General features: G+C 45.5%; 2 protein-coding genes across 2 annotated transcripts in view; one reads left to right on the plus strand and one right to left on the minus strand.

The window, feature by feature from the left end:
- atrn (attractin) overlaps positions 1-6,672 on the plus strand; it is a 114,097-nt gene extending 107,425 nt beyond the window's left edge. Inside the window, exons 28-29 of the mRNA XM_071922496.2 lie at positions 2,640-2,754; positions 6,432-6,672. Coding sequence (XP_071778597.2) covers positions 2,640-2,754; positions 6,432-6,556 — 240 coding nt within the window. The 3' untranslated portion in view covers positions 6,557-6,672. The remainder of the gene's footprint in view (positions 1-2,639; positions 2,755-6,431) is intronic.
- A 13,275-nt stretch (positions 6,673-19,947) lies between these two features.
- gfra4a (GDNF family receptor alpha 4a) overlaps positions 19,948-20,540 on the minus strand; it is a 48,712-nt gene continuing 48,119 nt past the window's right edge. The window contains exon 8 of the mRNA XM_078289625.1: positions 19,948-20,106. Coding sequence (XP_078145751.1) covers positions 19,948-20,106 — 159 coding nt within the window. The remainder of the gene's footprint in view (positions 20,107-20,540) is intronic.

The following is a 20,540-nucleotide window of genomic DNA, read 5'->3' on the forward strand; positions in this document are numbered from 1 at the left end:
CCACCTCTCTCGTCGCTTTTTTAAAGAAGCCTCTCTACAGTGCTTCCAAAGTGAGGAACAGGCTCTTGACGGGGTCCCGCGGGGTTCCCCAGCAAAGTGAATAAAAGTTTAATTTCACTGTTATTTCATGAAATAATGCGTAACAATCACTATTCTGATCAGAGGTTTCAGTCTCTCTGCTGCTTCTCTCCCCACCTACAGTGTAGACAGTCATATCTAACAGCTAAAATCTGGTCAAACGGTGTGTGTGTTGTTATGTGGCTCTAACTGGGGGTCCTGGACATGAAAATAGAGGTTTGGGAACCTCTGCTCTGAAACATGTAGTGATGAGTAGTCGATGTTTAAGTGTATGTTATCTAGTGTGATGTGTATGAATAGAGCTGTGTTCAACTGTTGAGACAGCTGAACACGACAGGTCTCGTTTGTTTACAACCATTACACTAATGTCTCAAAATGAATGTAGTAATGATTTATTGATGTTGAAATGCTGCACGTAGCACCTTTTAAGAGACTGTACAGGAAGGAGAAATAGGAAAGACAACGAGAGAAAGAAAGTAAAGTGCTTTAGCCGGTGTCTTTCTAGACCTTCGTTAACAGAAAGATGGGAAGAGGAGAAAAAATAAGGGAGGAATCATAGAAAGACGGTGAGAGAGTACAGAACAAAATGGTCTAGAGGCTGCCAATCTTCTCAGCGATGGTCTCGTTTGTTTACAATAATTAAGCTAATGTCTCAAAATTAATGCGGTATTGATGTTAAAATGCTACATGTAGCGCCTTTAACAACTTAAGACTTGCTGTTCGGGGGGAACTGTAGGGTTTTCTCTGACGCAGAGGGCTGCTGCACCATGTGTGCTAACAGTCTGTGTGTTTGATATTTGCTGCGTGTTGTCGATGCCGCTGCCGGAGCGACTGCAGCGGTGCCAGCCAGCCCGTCGGTCCACCCAGCGAGCCCATTTGTCTGCATCTGAACCCTTCCCTCTGTCAGGCCTTTGGGGGGCTACAGCGTATGTGTGTATGTGCACGATCAGCACGACTGGAAGCTGCTGCAAGCTGAGCACACACACACACATATTTAAACAAACAATCTCCTAATCTCTGTCTGAAGATGCATGAACATAGCAAGTTCTCAGTTGCATTGAGCAAGCATGCAAAACACACACACACACATACATTCACTCATACACATACACACACATATACACACTCAAATGCACAGACACATATACACAAGCACAAATAATACAGAACTCACATGACTGCAGTGAGTTGTCAATTGCATCGATCAAGCACACACATGCAAAACACACACACAGACACATACACAGGTGTACGCACATACTTACACACACACATATGCACATACATGCACACGCACACACACAGAAGCATAAACAAACACAGAATTCCCTTCTGTTACAACATCAGTTGCATTGAACACATACACACATGCGCACACACACACACACACACACACAGAAGCACCCAGGTCTTTATGCCACTTCCCCCAGCTACCTGTGTGACAGCCTGTGTATCCTGCTGGTATGAAAGGTAAGCCTCAGAGAGATGGAGCAGAGAATAAATGTGTAAAATGGGTCAGAGCCTGAATATCATTACTGTCCTACTCCCCATGTGTGCTCACTCATATAGTGTGTGTGTGTGTGTGTGTGTGTGTGCGAGAGACTAAGAGAGGGAGATGCAGTGAGGAATTTGAGTGTTTGTAAGAGAAAGGCGAGAAATGTGTGTGTGTGTGTGTGTGTGCATTTGTGTGCGAGAGGGAGAACTGTGTGTGTGTGTGTGAGAAATGTGTGTCACACTCTAGTGGGCATTAAGCTTAACTCTCCAGAGTCTATAGACTGGTGTGGGAAGGGATTGAACTTGTGTATTTGTGTGTGTGTGTGTGTGAGTGAGAGAGAGTGCATTGAGAGGCAGTGTCAGGAGTGTGTGAAACCATGCCATGGCCCACTTTTCTGTCCAGCTCAGGAATTAGAAAAAAAAAAAAAGAAAGAAAGAACGAGAGAAAGATGAAGAGTGAGAGAGATAGGAAAGCATCTGTATGCCGGAGACGTGCGGCCCGTCCATATCCTCAGCTGAGGTAAACCCATGAATATTGTAACAGGCGAGCGGCAGTAGATCTGGCCGGTGTTTACAGGGGGGAAACTCATCCCCACATATGGATGAGTTGCTGATAAACAGGAGATATTGGTATTAGAGAGTCAGGTGTGTCGGGCCGCCTGTGGCGACAGGAGTGCACGGCCGGCGCCGCCCACAACAAATCTCTCCTCCCGGCAGCGGCGCTACGGCCTTTGCATCGGCACACTTGATAACCAGTTGTTGTCCGCGCCGCACACTGGCGGCATTGTCATGAAATTGTGCACAGTTTGGGGGGGGGCGGGGGGAGAATCCAATTTCCGCCCACGGATCAGTGTGTGCATCTCGACAGGGGATGGGATGGGGTGGGGGATTTTTTTTTGGGTTGCTGTGTGTATTGTCTCTTGCCGACAAAAACGAGAAGACTAACAGCAAAGCCCCTGTTGTCCATGTCTTTGAAAATGGCATGTGTTTAACAGGATTTGGGAGGCTTGTGATGTGTAATGCTTTTGGGTTTTTATTTATTTTTTTCTTTCCCCCTCTTTCTGCAGACCGTCCCCAAGCCCATCGCCCTGGAGCCCTGCTTTGGCAACAAGGCCGCCGTGCTCTCCATCTTCGTGCGGTTACCCAGGGGCACCGGCGGCATCCCTCCTCCAGGACAGTCTGGTAAGACGCCGGCACAGAGTCCTTAACTTGTTTTTCATCTTTCTTTCATTTATCTGTCTTCTCTGCTTTGATCTGCGCTATCTTTCCTCGATTCGCTTTCCTTCGTCTGTCTTTGCTATCTTTATTGATAGTCTAGAAAGACACAGGCTAGAGGCTTTACTCGCTCTTTCCTTCCGCTCTCTCTTGTTGTCTTTACTATTTTTCCTTCCTGTACGGTCTCTTAGAGCTGCTACATGTAGCATTTTAACATCAATAAATTATTCCCATGTTAGTATAATTACCGTAAATAAACAAGACCATAGCTGAGAAGATTAGCTCCCAATCTCTACACTGCATTTTACATTGTGCAGCACCGGAATGACTTTCTGCTGGATTGCTTTCTGGCACAAAGGGAGATTGCTCTACAGCACAGGACAGGAGGGAGGAGGAGGAGGAGGAGGAGGAGGAGGAGGAGGAGGAGGAGGAGGAGGGAGCTGTTTTTCCAGTGCAAACGGCTTTCAGAGCAGAGGGTGGAAGGAGTGAAAGGCCGATGCAAAAATGACTTCCATCATGTTTGTCCTCTTCAGCAAAGCAAATGAGAAAACCTTTGACTGAAGAAGCAAAGATCCCCTTTGCAGCAGGAAGCAATGGGGTTCATGGGAAATGTGGTTTTATGAGAAACACTAGCGCTAACAAATACCACCTGTGTGAGATAGAGGCTACCGATTAGGGCTGCAGCTATCGATTATTTTAGTAATCGAGTATTCTACCGATTATTCCATCGATTAATCGAGTAATCGGATAAGAAATACTTTTGCTTTATTAAAGAGCAATAGTAAATATACAAAAGAGAAAAGCTGTCCGCACGAAGCTGTCCATACGACACTGTGATTTACTGAAAACGAGGTGAAATAATAATTATTATTGATATTTATTACTAGGCCTAAATATCATACAAGTTCATAAGACTGGCTAATGTACATTTATTTACTATGTTGAAGGGTTGCCCTACACCTGCTGACCCTACTCACTGCAATCAAACTAAACTGAATATACCTGCTGTATTGGACTGGTGCATTTTAGGCTCCAATTGCTACTTACACCACCTGATATTTTGCTTTCTGGGGTATTTTATGCATCACTGTGAGGGGAGTGTGTGTGTGTGTGTGTGTGTGTGTGTGTGTGGGGGGGGGGGGTGTATGTGTGTGTGACTATCATAATAATAACATGAATGAAGCTCAGGCTTTCACAAATTGACTGCAGCATTTTATTTTCTGTGGTTATTTTCTTGAGCAAAACTTAGCTAACTTAGGGACATCATAACTAGCCACCATATTGATTTACGTTCTTAACTAGCCATTACATATAGCCATAATTAACGTGCATTCTTTACTAGCCTTCATCTCATCCCGTTTTAATATTAAGTGCTGACTCCGCCCACCCGGGCCAGTTTCGGCGTACGCCGGTAGCAATTACCAGTGGACCATATCCTACAGTCCCTGCTCTCAGCGGAGGGAGGGAGCTACGCTGTGTGTGGGAAGCGCTGTGACCGTCAGACCTCTCTGGATTAGACAAGCAAGTAGAGAAAACCGGCATCAGCCGAACCAATTTATTGCCAAATGCTTTGGGATTCAACACATTAACATTGCTTCCCATGGTCAGAAAAAGTCGGCAGATTTGTCGCTAGTCGCTTTTGAGAAATAAAGTCGCCAGGGGGGTCTGAAAAGTCGCTAAGTCTAGCGACAAAGTCGCCAAGTTGGCAACACTGGATCCGAAACTTTGGACACTTTCTGTCGTTTTCTCTGGCCTGTCTCTTCTCTTCGCCCCTCGCTATTTTCTCTCTCTTTCTCCAGCGCGTTGTGCAACAGTAATAATCATCCGTGCGAAACACTGAGCGTGTATATAGTTATATGGATTAAACGAAGCTTCGATGCAAAGAATTTGCATCGATGATTTTTAGTAATCGAGTTACTCGAGTTTCTCGAGGAATCGTTTCAGCCCTACTACCGATCATCTCTGCCATGGTCTCATTTGCTTATAGTAATTATACCAAGGTATGACAATTAATTTGACAAGGATATATTGATTGCATCTTAAAGCTGCTACGTGTAGCAGCTTTAAGATGCAGGATAAAGCCCTCTCCCTGCTTTCCCTCTTGTTTTGTTCCTGTTCTCTTTCTCTCTGTTCTTCTTTCCATATTCTGTCTCTTCTCTCTCTCTGTCTCTTTGAGTGCTGAGGTTAGTTCCTTGCTTTCCCTCTCCTCTCCGTTCTCTCCGTTTCCCCACTATCCTCCCTTGATGATCTTTCCCTCTGCATGTTTTCTTCCTCTCTCTTTGTCATCTCTCCTCGGAGGACTCTGGTAAGATGCGGGTTAGAGCCCTTTCCTTGCTTTCCCACTCTTTAGTTTTCTGTTCTTTCTTTGTTTTTCTCTCTTCTCTTCCACCTGTCCTTCCCTTTCCCTTGCCTTTGAGGTCTGTGTGGTAAGGTGCAGGCTATAGCCCTTTACTTGCTTTTTCCCTTTGCTCTCTCTTGCTCTTTCCTTCCTCTCTCTGTCCAACCTTTCTTTCCGGGACAGTCTGATAGGACCCAGGATTGAACCCTTTACTTGCTTTCATCCTCTGTGCTCTCTCTTGCTCTCTTTCCTTTCTCATCTGTCCTTCATCTATCTTTCTTATCTTTCTTTCCAGGACCGTCTGATAGGACCCAGGATTGAGCACTTGCTTTCTCTCTCTTCCCTAGTTTTTTCCTGTTCTCTGTTTATCTCTTTCTTTCCTCTGTCTTTCCAATCTCTCCTTCGAGAACTCGGGCAAGAGCCCTTTACTTGATTCCCCTTTTTCCCTCTAGTTTTTCTGTGTTCTCTCAGTGTTTTTCTCTCTTTCCTTCCCACTGTTGCAGTCCCCAGACCATCAGTGCGCCCCAGGCCCTTATTAATTACCACATAACCCTTTTGTCGTAACAAAACCGTCTTGCTCTCTATGGAGCTTCCCCCCGGGCAGCATTTGTTGAGACCAAGTTAGCCGTGTTCCTCCCGTCTCCCCCCTGCCCCCGAGGTTCTTCTCTTTTTTTAGTGCTTTTAACTCGTTTTCCCATCCGGCCTCGTTCTTTTCAGCATCCTCAGACCGCCGAGAGCGTCACAACCTTCGCTCTACATCTGTTTACAGTTTGTCTCCTTCCAAAATGGCCGCCCGTGTAACTCTCCAAATAGCCAAGAGGAGGTCAGCACTCGATTAGCTCTGATTAGCATCTGAGCCTCATTTGGGTGCTTTGAACCATCCCAGCACCCACTTTTAGATGAAGGAGCGAGCTAATGGTCTCAGCATGGCACACTGAAGGCTATCAGACTGTATGATTTGTTGGAGGGTGAGATCCCAACTACAGCAGCTCCCTTTGCTATTTTTATTTTGCTGTTGGCTGTATGTAGTTGAACCGGGTAAGTGCATCCAGCATTGGAGATAAAATGGAGTTTCTTGGAATTTCATGGCTGGGAGAGTATTAATTAGTGTTAATGAAGTGTGTTATAAGTTGATGATTGCCTGCTCTCAGACTCTATGATCTCACCACCTGTGTATGTGGTTGTGTGTGAGTGCATGTTCACAGGAACCGATCACTGAACCCCTATCTGCTCACTCATTGTATGTCACTCTGGATAAGATCATCGGCTAAATATAATGCGTGTGTGTGTGTGTGTGTGTGTGCAGGTCTCGCCGTGGCCAGCGCCCTGGTTGACGTGTCCCAGCAGATGTGTGTGGGCTACAAGGAGAAGTCTGGAGGCCTGAGAAACCGCAAACAGCAGCCCAGCGCACAGCCATCCACCTGTATCTGACCGCGCCCACATCCTCCGCCGCCCCGCCCCACGCTCTCCCATCAGCCGCCCGCCTCGGCCCCCCTCCCTCAGAGACCCTCCCAGCCCCGCCCTGTCGGGGAGAGGTGCATGCTGGGACGCAGGACTGGAACTGTCAGGGAGGGAGGGAGGGAGGGAGGGGCCGCGTCGCCTGGCGGACCGAAGCCTCAGCAGGCTTCCCCTCCCCTTCCTCCTGCGGGAACTCGGGGGGGTCCCCTCAAACTGACTGACAGAAACTGGACACGGGGAGGGGAGGGGAGGGGAGGGGAGGGAGGGACAGAGGCGGCGCTCACCCCACCCCTTCCCCCCCGAAAAAAAAAACTGACATTTGTCCGATACCGCCTCGTTAGCGTAGAGGCGGCCACGGCTTGCTGCTAGAAGAGATCCTTGTCTCGTAGTTTTCGACGAATCCAGAGACTCTGCAACCCTTCTTCAGTCATGTTGTACTTAAGTTATTATTGTTGTTTTGTTTTTTTTGTTTTTTTTTAAATGGCAGGAACTAACTGAATATGTTCAACTGCACACGGCACGCACGTACACACACACACACACACACTCTCACACACACACACACACACTTCCACTCCTTTCAAGTCCCCCAGCCCCTGTACCCATTTGTCGCCCCATTGTCGCCTGCTGTCATGTTCATGGCTCAGCACTGAAGGCTGGTGTCACCGGCGTCCTGTACAGTTTGGCCTCCGAGCAAGCTAACAGCGTGTTCAGTCTTCCTTTAATGAGGAGTTACTGTAGGGGGCTGGCCGTGCGAGCAAAGCCCATCTCAAGAGTCTGTGACATTTCTAATCGGCCTCTCTGTGTTTCGCCGCTGTCTTCTCCGTGGCCAGGAGCTTTGTCTCTCTGCCCGTCTCTCTGCCCGTCTCTCTGTCTCTCTGCCCGTCTCTCTGTCTCTCCGCCCGTCTCTCTGTCCGTCTCTCTGTCTCTCTGCCCGTCTCTCTGTCCGTCTCTCTGTCTCTCTGCCCGTCTCTCTGTCTCTCTGCCCATCTCTCTGTCCGTCTCTCTGTCTCTCTGCCCGTCTCTCTGTCCGTCTCTCTGTCTCTCTGCCCGTCTCTCTGTCTCTCTGCCCGTCTCTCTGTCCGTCTCTCTGTCTCTCTGCCCGTCTCTCTGTCCGTCTCTCTGTCTCTCTGTCCGTCTCTCTGTCTCTCTGCCCGTCTCTCTGTCCGTCTCTCTGTCTCTCTGCCCGTCTCTCTGTCTCTCTGCCCATCTGGCCGCCGAGCCGTCTGCCTTTCTAGCTTCTCTGGCATTGTGGGACCGCGGCTGTGTGCAGAATAGAGCGCGCAAGACCGTGGCAACATCTCATCCGCGCCGGCTGGATAGTAACCCAGCGGTGATTGAAACTTTTCCAGCTAATTACTCTTCCAGCCACAATGAAAGCCAACCCGTGCGCGCCGCACAAACACACATAGGCGCCACGTCGGGCGCTCTCTCACACACACACACACACACACACACACACACACACACACACAGCACAACAGTTGGTAGTGAGAAAACCCTTCGGTGTTTAATGATTGTCCCTTTGGCAGAGCAGTGTGTTGCGCTGTGCTCCCAGCTCATGTGGAACAGGCATCCTATAGATCTGCTGACTCTGATTGACTGAAGTGATTAGGCTGATCTGCATGAGGGGAGCCGGGGCCACGGTCCAGAAGGGTGGCGGCGATGGGATGGGAACCTCTCTGATCGTTGCCTGAGAAATCCATAGCCTCTAATTGCTGCTCCCGTGTCCCCGAATGCGATGCATGCCCCCCAGCCCATCCCAGCCCTCCGCACCACCTCCCCCCCCCCCCGCCGTTCGATGGCGGTTGTTCCATGTCCCTGAGCTATCTACGGCTGCCCAATTAGCCTCTGCAGCGGTGACGTCTGTGTTCCTATTGATGCGGCTACAATGGGGCTGCTAACGTTAAACGGTACCAGGGTAACAACCCGGAACATGAAGTGCACACGGACGTCAGCAGAGTGCACAGCCACAGTGTGAGGGTCAACGGAGAGATCGTCTGTTGCCATATTGGCACCTTTGTTAAATGGAACTGTTAAATTGACCATGCGCGGTTGTTCCGCTGTAGGCCTCGAGTATTGATAAAATAAATAAAAAAAATACATTGGTTTATCTTCAAATTACCTCTTGAAATTCCCTCTCTCTGCCCGGTCTCCTGGGCTTCTTCCATTTGGCACTTTATGTGTGAGATTTCTCTAAGCAAGTTCTTTTCTCCCCCCTTAGTATCTGTTTTACCTGTCCCCTCCACAGTCCTTATCTTAAATCACTGGCCCATTTTTAAAGAAACATTACTTCTTTTTGTCAAGGGGGGAAATGAGGGAAAACACAGACTGAAAAACACAAGGCAAACACAGACACCCACAAAAAAAAAAAAAAACTCAGGCTGCTTGTTTAAAACAGAGCTGTTACTTTGAAATGTCAGAAGTAATTTTCAGTCTTGTAAGGGCATCAGGGTGGCAAAAGCATAGAGCAGCATCCGTAAAGGATGTTGGCTTTCCTTTGTCAGATCTTTGTTTCTTGCCTTTTCTGCCTTTTCCCCTCAGTGCATGAAACGCAGTATCAGCAGGCTTGTATTGGTCCATCCTGGTTGTCTTTGCAGAACATTGGTTTTGCACTACACCAGTAGTCAGCAGGCGACTCCTGTAGGCCTTTGATTGAAGGCACAGTCATATACCTTTAAATATATATACCTTCTCCTGTTCACAAGCCTCGCAAAGTTATTAACTTCCACCCTCGGAGAAGTACAGTAATAGAACAGTTTAATAACTCGCATCCTGCCCTAAAGAGCTCATCGTATTTAGTTCCAAGTTTTCACATGTGTTCAGCATACTAGAACTGCTCACCGTCTGGTTAAAGGGCACACTTTTAGCACTGGGAAAAGGTCAGAGCAGAAAGCATGAACAAAGTTGACATTCTGTAATTATAGAGAGCTGGATATCTAGCTGCGCTCTGCCCAGCATCGCTGCGACGAGGAGTCGACTGTTCGGACGCACAGAGGCATCAGAGCACTTCGCTTCCATTCTCTTTACTCTGCTTGTCTTGTTTCCATATTTCCCCACTACAGCAATCCTCCTTTCAGTGATCAGGCCTTGTTTTTGGTTGCAATGACGTTTTAATTATGTCACTTCTGCAGAGAATTGTGGGTGGGAAATCACCACCAGCCACCAGCCAAATACTAGAACATTTGGACTGTGGCTGGTAGGTTTGGTACCAGCCTCTTTGGCAGGTAGCCGAGCATCGTTTGGAGATGCTATTCATTTCTAAAAATGTAGTTGGCTAGTAAAATACTGAAATTAGCTGGTGGATTTTGGGGTGTGCAAGCCACTGTGGCTGTTGGAGAAAAACCTTGTCCATTGACTACTGAGTAAAACTCAATCTGCGTACAGACCAGATGTGGGTCAGATTGTAGTGTCAAATAACAGTTCCCATTTGTTTTAAGCTGCTTGGTTACCAGCTGGGTGGGGCCTGACTCATCGGACAATTCAGTGTGTGCTAATAAGTTAGGATACACTTTTCTGTGATTGGCAACTTGGTGCTATCTGAAATGCCCAGATGCGGTAAACTCCACTCATCTGGCGCTCCAAGCAGGTTAAAACAAAGATAGTGTGTGTGTGACCCAGATCTGACGGAGACTGGGGAGAGGCAAGCAACCGTTTGTCAAGTGTCTCAAACTCTTATCTTACCCATAACTTTTGAAATTCTATAACCCGTAACCAAACGGTCACAGGTTTAATCCCCACAATAGCCAAAGTGTCTCCATCATCAGCGCTGTGTCCTGTTGAAGTGTCCCTGAGCAAGACACTGAACCCCTGACACTGAAATGCCTAAAAAGTAAACATAGCTCCCTCTCACTGTAACAGGGGCAGCTCTGGGATCTGCCTACATCTGATATATTTGATATTCTGTATATGAAGGGTTTCATTTTGAAATGCTCCATTTCCATTTGGGGAAAAAAAAACATTGCCTGTTCATGATGTTCATTGCTCAATATTTTAAAAAAACAAACAAAAAGAAAAACAGGTGATTACATCCTCCAATAATAAAATTCAATAACATAAAATGTTTTGTAAGAAGGCTCCAGATATGTAATAACCCCAGTAATATTCAGTGGTGAGTTTTGCTTCACTTTTTCAAAAGGTGGAGATTAAATTTGGGCCGAAGCTCCTCATATATGAAACGGTTTCTTATTAAGGAATTTTGTTGCGAGGCTGATTCAAATGTACTGTAGTAATAATTTCACAAAGGGTGAAGATTGTTTTCTGTAAATGAATGTATAATGAGAAAAGGCTGTGGGGCTGAGGCTAATCTGTAAAGTGGAAACTGTTTGGGAAGCGGTGTGTTGTCCTAGCAGCCTGCAGCCGGATCCTCCATCAGTTCCCCTCTTGTGTCCCGGGGCGACGGGGGGCGGCGCGGCGGGTTAAGAGAGACAGCCGCGTAACCGAAAGGTCGCGGGTTCAATCCAGGTAATAGCCAGTTTGTCTTGCTGAAGTGTTCTTCGGCGAGACATTGAAGCCGTTGTGGGAGCGCCTTAAATGTAATGTGAGGCTCGGCTCGGCAGCCGCTCCGCCCCGTCGCCTGGCAGACCGCGGTCTTCATCGCTCGGTGACGCAGACAGCCAGATCCCGGGTCTAATAGTAGATACAAATGTATCGTAGGTGTTTGTTTTAACCTGGAGTGCCGGACGGGTGGGGTTTATTGTATCCGGACAATTTTAAGACAAGTAGTCGCAAAAAAAAGTATGCTAAATTGACTTTGAGATACTTTTCTGTGGTGGTCTAAACTTTCTGGATTTTATTTTGTTCTCCTTTTGTGGCCAGTCTCATCCATTTGGAACTCCAATAACAGCAGGGGGGGGGGGGGGGGGAACAAACTCGGTTATCTGTAAATCCTATCTGACCCAGATCTGTTGTCAGCAGCCACACACAGGGTTCCTGCACAGGTCTGGAAAGTCTCAAAAGTGTTGGAAAATGATTTTTGTTCATCCCTAAACCATGACAAATTTGCGAAGTACGGAAAAAACACTGCGGTTCCATATTTACTTGAGACGGCACCTTGTCATTTATCATGTCATTTACCATATTGTGCTATTTGCTGATGTATAGAATAATCTCTGGTTGTAGAGTGATTTGGCCTAGCTGACACTCATATTGCTCAGCCACTAACAGCACACATCATGTTTAAAGCTGCACTAGGCAAAATGCACCTTATTGGCCTAAATACGTTTCTCAAAGTGGGGCTGCAACAGAGAAAAGTGTCCTATCCTCCCTAATCGAAACCCCATAGATTCACCTTATTAGCCCAAATGAAAATCTGGAGTCAGGTTTGGTCACTTCTCCACCCACGGGAAGTGATGGATCAAAATTGAAGAGTGAAATCCAAACTGCAGAGAAAGCTGGACTCACCATTAGATCTTTTCATCTCTTTGGTTTTCTTTGGTATAAAGTTTAAATTTTTCACTTGCCTCTCGCTGCCATGTGGAGTCGCCAACGTGTGAAATTGCCTAGCGCAGCTTTAACGCTGACCGAGCTATTCAAACGTAATCAAGAAAATAACAATCTGGGGGAGGGGGGGGGGGGGGGGGGGGAGTGATGAATGTCGAAAAGGGAAATGTGTAGGAACCCTGTTTACGTCTTTCTGCCCCCCGACAGTCTGCCGTCGTCGTGCCATCGCACCCCAGGGGTCCGTCTCGATTTAAAGAGACGAGCGATTCCCTCCATCCCACCCTGCTCTCCAAGCCTCAAACTTTCTTGGGTGACACTTAACTTTACAGTGGCCTTATTCCAGTGTAGTAACTGATAGAAAAGTACAGCAAGTACACAATTATACTGTGCAAGTACTTAATGAAAATCTCCCTAATGCTTAAAACAATACAGGTAGGAGTTTTCATTAAGCACCCTAGTATTAATGTGTACTTTTTATACTTTTCCACATATTAATACACAGGAAAAAAGCCATTGTAAAATCAAACCTTACCCTCTCTTTCTTTCTCTGTCTCTTTGTATAGCGGCATTATATATACTGAGGAAGTAGTTTGTTAATATGTATAATTTAGCAACATTGCTCTGTTTTTTTTGTAAATAATGAGAAAGTATTGTGAATGACATTTGTTGAATGGTTTTAAAAAATCATTTATGGCGAAACTCTCCAGGCTTTTAAAATGTGAGTACAGTACATAGCATATTTTGTATGTAAGACGGCAGTGTAAAGACGAACAAGCATTACTAGAAGCTGATGAAACTATGTGTAAAACTTGAGGATAATAGCTTACTGAACTTGTAATTACCGATGTACATAAAAGAATGACAGAACATTTTTGTCTATTATTAAATGTGAAAATCCACCCCGTCGCTGTTTCTCTTTTTACTGATTTCTTTTTTTTTGTAGGGTTTGTTATAATCTGCTCTGAGTGCCAGATGGGCGGTGTTTACCACAATCCAGACAGGTCGGTCGTACTGTATATTAAAATTACTTTCAAAAGCTTTTCTGTGATGGTGTAACTGCATGTTTCTGCATTGTCGTATGTGACAAACCCCACCCATCTGGCACTCCAAGTAGGATGAAACAAATGTTCAGACTCATTATTTGCAAATATATTTTTCCCCAGGCCTGTTTTCAGATAATAGCTCCTATTTTTACTGCGGGTGTTGCTGCTGATGTTTCTGAGCCTCCAGCGAACGTACCGGAGCTGCTGCCCTCTCTCTTCGGCAATTATTTATCAGAAATCATCTCTCTCTCTCCTCTCACTCTCTCCATCTTTCTCTCTTCCCCTCTCTCTCTTTCACCCTCCCTCTCCGTCTCTCATCTCTCCCTCTTCTCGCTTCTATTTTCTCTCCCGCTCTCTCCTCTCTCCTTTTGCCCTTGCTCTCTTTCCTCCGCCCTCTCTCCCTAATTTGTTTATCTCTCTCTCTCTCTCTTTATTCCTTCTCTCTCTCTCTTCCACTCTCCTCCTCCCTCTCTCCTTTTGCCCCTGCTCTCTTTCCTCTCTCTCTTCCCTGTCTATCTCTCCTTCTCTACCTTCCTCTTTCTTCTCTCTCTCTCCCACTCTCCTCCCTCTCTCATTTTGCCCCTGCTCTCTTTCCTCTCTCCTCCTCCCCTCCTCTCTTCCTCTTTCTCCTCCCTTTATTTCTCCTTCTCCCTCCCGCTGTCTGTTTCTCCCCTTCCGTCTTCTTCTCTCTCCATCTCCCACCTCCTCTCTCATCTCTCTCCCTCCTTCCCTCTTCTTTTCCCTCCCCTCTTTCTTTATCTCTCCTCTAACTCCATCTCTCTCATCACCCTTACCCCTCCCTCTCTTCTTCTTTCTCCCCAACTCTCTCTGTCCCTGCCTTTCCATCTCTCTTCCTCCCCGACTTCTGTCTCCCTCTGTCTTCCTCATCTTTTATTTCATTTCTTTTCCTCCTACTCTCTCCATCCCTTCATCTCTCTCTCTCTCTCTCTCTCCCTCCTCTGCCTCAGGAGCTCCTATACGGTATAAACAGATGATTAGGTGCTGCCCTTTGATTCCAAGTCTTTGACTAAATCCATCCTGATCATTTTGACAGCATGCATAGCGCTCCTTGGTAGCAGTTGGTTGATAATGAGCTTCTTACTTTTATTTATTTTTTTTCTCCCCCACATTATGCCGAAGCTGTTTATGAAACCAGCTTCTCATTCTCAGTCTAATTCCGAGTAAGCAGAGATTGTTTACAAAGTTGCGTCTGCCCCCTTTTCAGGTCATCTTGTTTTTATTGTTTAATGTAATTATCCCTCCGCAGCTTGGATTTGCTCGGTTTTTCCGCGAGGCTGTCACAGGCAATAACGTCTGTAAAAAAATTTCCCCCTGTCATATTTCAAATTTGCTGAACAAAGGTTAGGCGGTGAAATGTAATTGTCAGAAATGCAGCATTTGTGTTTCCTCATCGCAGAGATTTCCTGGCGTCTCGCTGACAGCATTAGACACATAATCACAATTAGTAAACATTTCTCACATCTCGCCTCCCCCGCTTCGCCCTATACTGTGCTGTCAAATTCTGACTTAAATATGATGTTTTCCCCACCAGTCTTAACCCAGTGCTTGTAAATGCGTATTAAGTTGAAGGGTTTCATTCATAAATAATACACAGTAAACCTGATGTTCGGTGCTTCAATCTTACAAAACAAAAACACAGACGCCATCCAAAATAGCAGATGGATAATAACTGATATCACCTAAAATGTCACTGCTAATGGCACAAAATGATCTTAATGTATCTGAAGGGTTGATCAATACCAATGACACAATGATTACTCTGCCAGCCGCTGAGATTTCCACCTTTCAAAACTCACTTTCTCTGTTATGGAACAAAAACTCCCCACCCATTAGAATTTCAAGAACTTCATACCAGTGCTTACTCTGTGTGTTACTTAGCAACCACTTTGTTTAGCTGCTGTTCAAGGACCATATGCCTTGGCAGAATAATAACATTTAATTATTACTTATTTAAAAAAAATCAAGTTTTATTGTGTTGGAGCATTCTTTCTTTTTGAATACACTGCTGCTTTACCACAGTTTCATAAAAGCGATAAGCCACTTGATGCAGTTTGTGTTGCGCTGAGCGACGCCTTAGCTGTTCTGAAATGACTGTAAATCACGACCTTTTGTGGCTTATTATTAAGATCTTCATCCTAGGAATTACTACCTTGAAGCTTGAACAGTACAGAGAAGTGGACGGTATATATTCTGTAACAATGTTTCGGCTTGATATTGGCCTTTTTGGTTTGTTTAAAGATTATTTTGGCCTTTTTTCCACATAGTTCAAAGTAGAGAGAGACAGGAAAGACTATAGGAGAGAGAGGGAGATCCTGGGACAGATTTGGACCAAGGAGATCTCTGTTACATGGTAAGCGCCTTACACCACTGAGCCACCTGGACGTCCTGATATTGGCTTTTTAGTAAAAATCTGATATCAGTCATCCAGCTCCAGTCTGGTGGAAGTTCCCTCCTGACCACAGCTTGTAAATTTGGTTTTATTAGTGTTTTATTTCAGATTGCTGACCAGTGAAATCAGCCCATTGTGGTGTGGGAGAGTTTTACTAAGCCAGCCTCAGGGTGGCTGTCTGTAAAACCTGCAGTGAACCCTGCCTCACCCCGCCTTAAAGGAACAGTTCACCCCAAAATTAAAATTCTGTCATTTTCTACACTCCATGTCAGTTGACCACCAAACACACAGCTAGTTAGCTACTGCTGTTCCCTCTCAGCCTCCTCACTGGGATCTGGTTGTTTAGCGTTCCACAAAGGACATAAAACGACCATCAAACCGCTTGTGCAGCTTAATCCAAGTTTTGTTGCCAAACGATTACACTGTCAGTCCAAAAAGCAAACATTTACCCCGTTATCTCCCTTTATCCCTTGTATCTACATTCTTTTCCACCTTGCAAAGAAAAGATTTCTGACAGGAACACTGAAACCTTATAATTTTCTTCCTTTTCTTGTAATTTTTCTTCTCATAAGCCCCACTGCTTCCTGTCACAAAGAGGACGTTGCTACTTGTCCCCCCCTCCCCCTCGCTGGCATATTTGTTTTGAAGTGCAAGAAGATGAATAAGAGCCATTTCATTACAGTCAATATGCATCCTGTGGAGTTAAGCTAACATGCACTTGAAATTATGCCATTAGAATAGTGGAACTAAAATAAAGTTGAGTTTTACTTGCAAAGTAAAGCGCTTCCTGTTTTGTGCCATAAAGTGATCCAGCTGATTTCACGCCAAATCTGGCCCAGTGGCTCACAAAGTAAAATGCAGAGTAGAGGCTGCTAATCTCAGCAATGGCCTCCTTTGTTTACAGTAACTAACCCTAACCCTCAGAATGAATGTGATAATGACTTATTCAAGTTAAAATGCAACACGTAGCATCTTTAAAGAGATTCAAAAAATATTCGCTATCAGCATCTTCCATCCAAAAATATCAGCATCAGCCTTCAAACCCCTCTCGGTCTGACACTAGTTAGCAGAAGCTGCTTCAGATCACATGCTGCACCCAGCTTGCTGTCGGTGGTCAGATCTGGAGCCTGTTATCAGCAGCAGCGCCCGTGGACCCGACCGCCGACAGCGGGAGGTCTGTCCCAGATAGCTGTTGACCCAAAACATGGAGACCGGCGCCAATTATCGCCACCATATGCAAGCACAGGTGGCAAGGAGGCAGCTGAAGCCTCGCTTGCTACAGGGATGATGGTCAGCTGCTCCGACCGCCGGCCGCTCTCCTCCACCAGAACATGTGAACACCGTGTCCTGCAGGTGAAACCGATCATACAGACTTCATGTGTGAGTTATGCTTACTGTTCATCATGGTATGCAGGCAATATTCTGAGGTCATTGAGTTGGATCATTTTGACTGCAACATCTTGTTATGGTCCTCTTGTGGTTTGCGTACCATATTGTCATCCACACAGATTTAGTCAGGTTTGACAGCAGCAATATGCTTCACCTCAATTGCCTCACAAATTTGCTCTCCTACCATCGCCTTAAGGTATAAAGTATAAAGTACAAAGTGTTGTATGCAGTTCTGTAATTTTGAAGAAACACATATTTGATCTAGGTTTGTTTACACCAGGGGTCTCATTTATTAAAGTTTCTTTTGCACAAGTTTTTGCTCAAAGTTGTGCTTTATAAAGTTTTGATGTCAGAATCAATCCAATTGTCCAATCGTCTGATATATCAAAAGCAAAAACTTTGAATAAAATCATTTTTATTATTACCCAAGGTATGAATGCGATAGACATCATATATATGGTATACACTGTGTAGTATATACACTATACTATAACATCTTTACAAATCAAGCCCTGGGTGTGATGAAAAATGCATTTTTGAATTAGTGCCAGGGGCGCTGCTAGTGGGAGGAAAAGGGAGAGTGCTTTCATGGGACCCTTCAATGAAGAGAGGTGATGCTGAACTCAAGTTAGACGAGTCCAGATGGGGGTCAAAGGTCACATGTGTCAGGGGACCCAGAATTTCTAGCAGCATCCCTGACGGGGGAAAAAGCCCCTCCCTCCTCACAAGAAAACTGGTCAGAATCCGCCTCCATTTACAGTGTCGTCTTTATTTGCAGGAAGTGACACGCGTCACATCTTCCATGCTGCAGGAAGCAGGTTGGCCAGTCACCTCACGGCGCCAGAGGACGCGACGTACGCTGACTGATAAATCACAGGACAAATCAAAACAGGGCAACAGAGCTCAGCTGGTGTCACATCGTGATAAGAGACAGAGGCTTGGAGAAAACCAAAGCGAGCACTTTGACACTCTTATCGCCGCTGTCGCTGGAAAACCACGCAACTGCAGTTTTGGTGTTTTTCTTACTTGAACTGAAATGTTAAACGGCCATTTATGTGTCAAGTGAATTTAATGATATTTAGGTCCTTGAAACCCTGTTAAAACCCACTGTATTATTTCAAAAATACATGGACGTCAATGAGGGGAAAAAAAACACTTTTTTTTCCTTCCTGCAAAACTTGCTTTTTACAGTACAGATGTGTGGCTTTTGTCTGACAACAGCATTATGCTGTCAGTCTACACCAGGCAAAATCCAATGGCTATTGTGCTGTTATGACAATATTATGAGTTTATGACTATTGTGTGATAGTTTTTTTAGGTCCAACTTGCACTCGGATGTGTCATTTTCATTACATCTGTGTTTACAGCTTGGGGCAACACACATCTGTCTTATTTTTCAATGTGTTAACAACATATTTTGTGTCAAATAGCACTTATTAACACTTTGAAACAAATGTGTTTTTCCTCAAACTAAACTAAATTGAACACGTGTTGAAGATGACACATTCTTTTTCAGAGCGTTTGCCCCGGTCTCTCTCCACGTGTCTAAATCTCGACAGTTTCTAGACGTGGCCGCCTCACAAAGTAGCGCTGTGCTTTAACATATAGAAACCGTCCAGTGTCCCGTGCTGAGCGAAGCGTCCCAGCGGCTAGCAGGCCTGCGTGGGTCACAGCCTTCATCTCACTAGTCTCTTGATAGATGGATGCATCCGTTCATCCATTAAAATTCACACCATCTGTTTTCCTCCGGTCCTCCCGTGACGGCGACGCGTGATCGGTCACAAACTTCTCCACAGATATATATTTCCTTTGTGGCGAAGTCCACATACATTAAAAAATATATACGTCTCCTTCTCTCATCGCATCACCGACATCACGTTATCTACATTTCTCAGGAGGAGCGGGCGGTGTCTGTCATCCTCTCACACTTAAAGCTAATGCAAATGAATATATGAAGAGTTCCCTTCCAAAATGAGAGATCCACCATTTGAAAAAAGTGACACCTACTCATACAAAATGATTGATAGCACAAAATTAAAACAAATTACAGCACTTCAAAAGGCTAATAAGTAACTTAGGTCCGTGATTGACAAAATAACACTCTTACAGACTGTAGGCTGTACTCTTTCTCTTCAGTGAATGGTGAACTTCAGGTATTAATTTCTTTTTTCAGATTTATTGGATGTATTGTTTATTTGGAAATAAACTCTTCATATCTACAACTTAAAACACTACGACAGTATACAGTAAAAATATCTTATTGTGATTTGATTTGATAATACATGTGCTTCCATCTAACATTTGGGTTCATAAGCTGGTAGCAAAGTTACGTCTTATTTTGTTATATTTAAAAAAAATAATAATAATAAAATTAAAAAAAAAGTGACATTGAAATAAAGAGCAAAGCTGGATGACCAGAGTGTTGCATGTGGACACACACACATCCGTCTGAATTCTCGTGTAACACTTCATCACAGTTCATCTGAGGAAAGTCTTAACATTGAATATTTTTCTTTTATTTTTACACCAAGGAATGTTCGAGGACAAAAAATTCTGTTTTTTTTTTTTCGTTAAGAGTTTCACAGCACTGCATCTTCAGTACAAAACAGTGCTCCTCTCTTCTCTGTACACCTTCCGAACCCCCGGCCCCTTCTCTGCAGCGCACATTATTTTTGGATGGACAAAGTCTTCTTGTGTGTGTGTGTGTGTGTGTGTGTGTGTGTGTTGTGTGTAACAGTTTTTGTGTGTTTTTTTTATATCAGGGCAGGCATGAAGCGAGGAATGGGAGTTTTTGTAATTCCTGGTTCCCCCCCGCGGTGCGACTGCACCCCTCCACCGCTCTCCTCAAGGGCATGGGGCGCACAATACATCCACTTTGAGTCACAAAAAGAGATAACTGTGATTCGTGAAAGAGAGGGAGGGGGGCAGGACGGGGCGGGGCGGGGCAGGCTTAACCCCCCTTTCCCCCCTCCTCTTTTCACACATAGAAATGGCTCTCTCCCACCCCCACCCTCTCCCCCCCACCCCCCACCCCCCCCGGTCTGTAGTCTTGTCGGTGGAGGCCAGGCGGACGAGGCCTCCTACTGGTTGGACAGCAGCAGCAGCAGCAGGGTGGGCAGCACCCAGCCCAGGCCCAGCAGCAGGGACAGGTGGACGGGCTCGGCTCCACGGTCCGACAGGCCCGGAGAGGGGAGGGTGGAGTCTGTCTCGTAGCCCCACAGTCTGTCGTTCTCGTTTACCTAAAGAAAATAGATGCGCACATATGCGACAATTAGTCATCCGCTTTTGTATATAAGAAAACAAACTGGGTACAGGTCCCATCTGCCTCTAGATTCATACCAGGAAACATCTTTCAGCACAAGCAGCAGAAAATGGATCTGGGAGAGAAGGTTTTATGAGCAACTATGTGAGTATAATGGCTAAATTTTCCATATCCAGGGTTGAAATATAAGATGAGCAGTGCCGAGGACATTGCCACTTATCAGCCAGACGCAATTTCACAGCGAGAGATGCCTTTCGCCGCGGAAATGTTCAGAATAAACTCCTCAATCAGCGGAGCTCCATCTCTAGATTATTCCCTTCTTCTCTGTCCATCCTTCACACTAAAACTTCCTAAACCCATCAGATGTCGAGTCCACTCTTTTCCATTTCGTTCTTATTCTTTGCCCCCCGT

The sequence above is a fragment of the Centroberyx gerrardi genome, chromosome 17 (assembly GCF_048128805.1).
Source record: "Centroberyx gerrardi isolate f3 chromosome 17, fCenGer3.hap1.cur.20231027, whole genome shotgun sequence".
NCBI classification, from domain to species: domain Eukaryota; kingdom Metazoa; phylum Chordata; class Actinopteri; order Beryciformes; family Berycidae; genus Centroberyx; species Centroberyx gerrardi.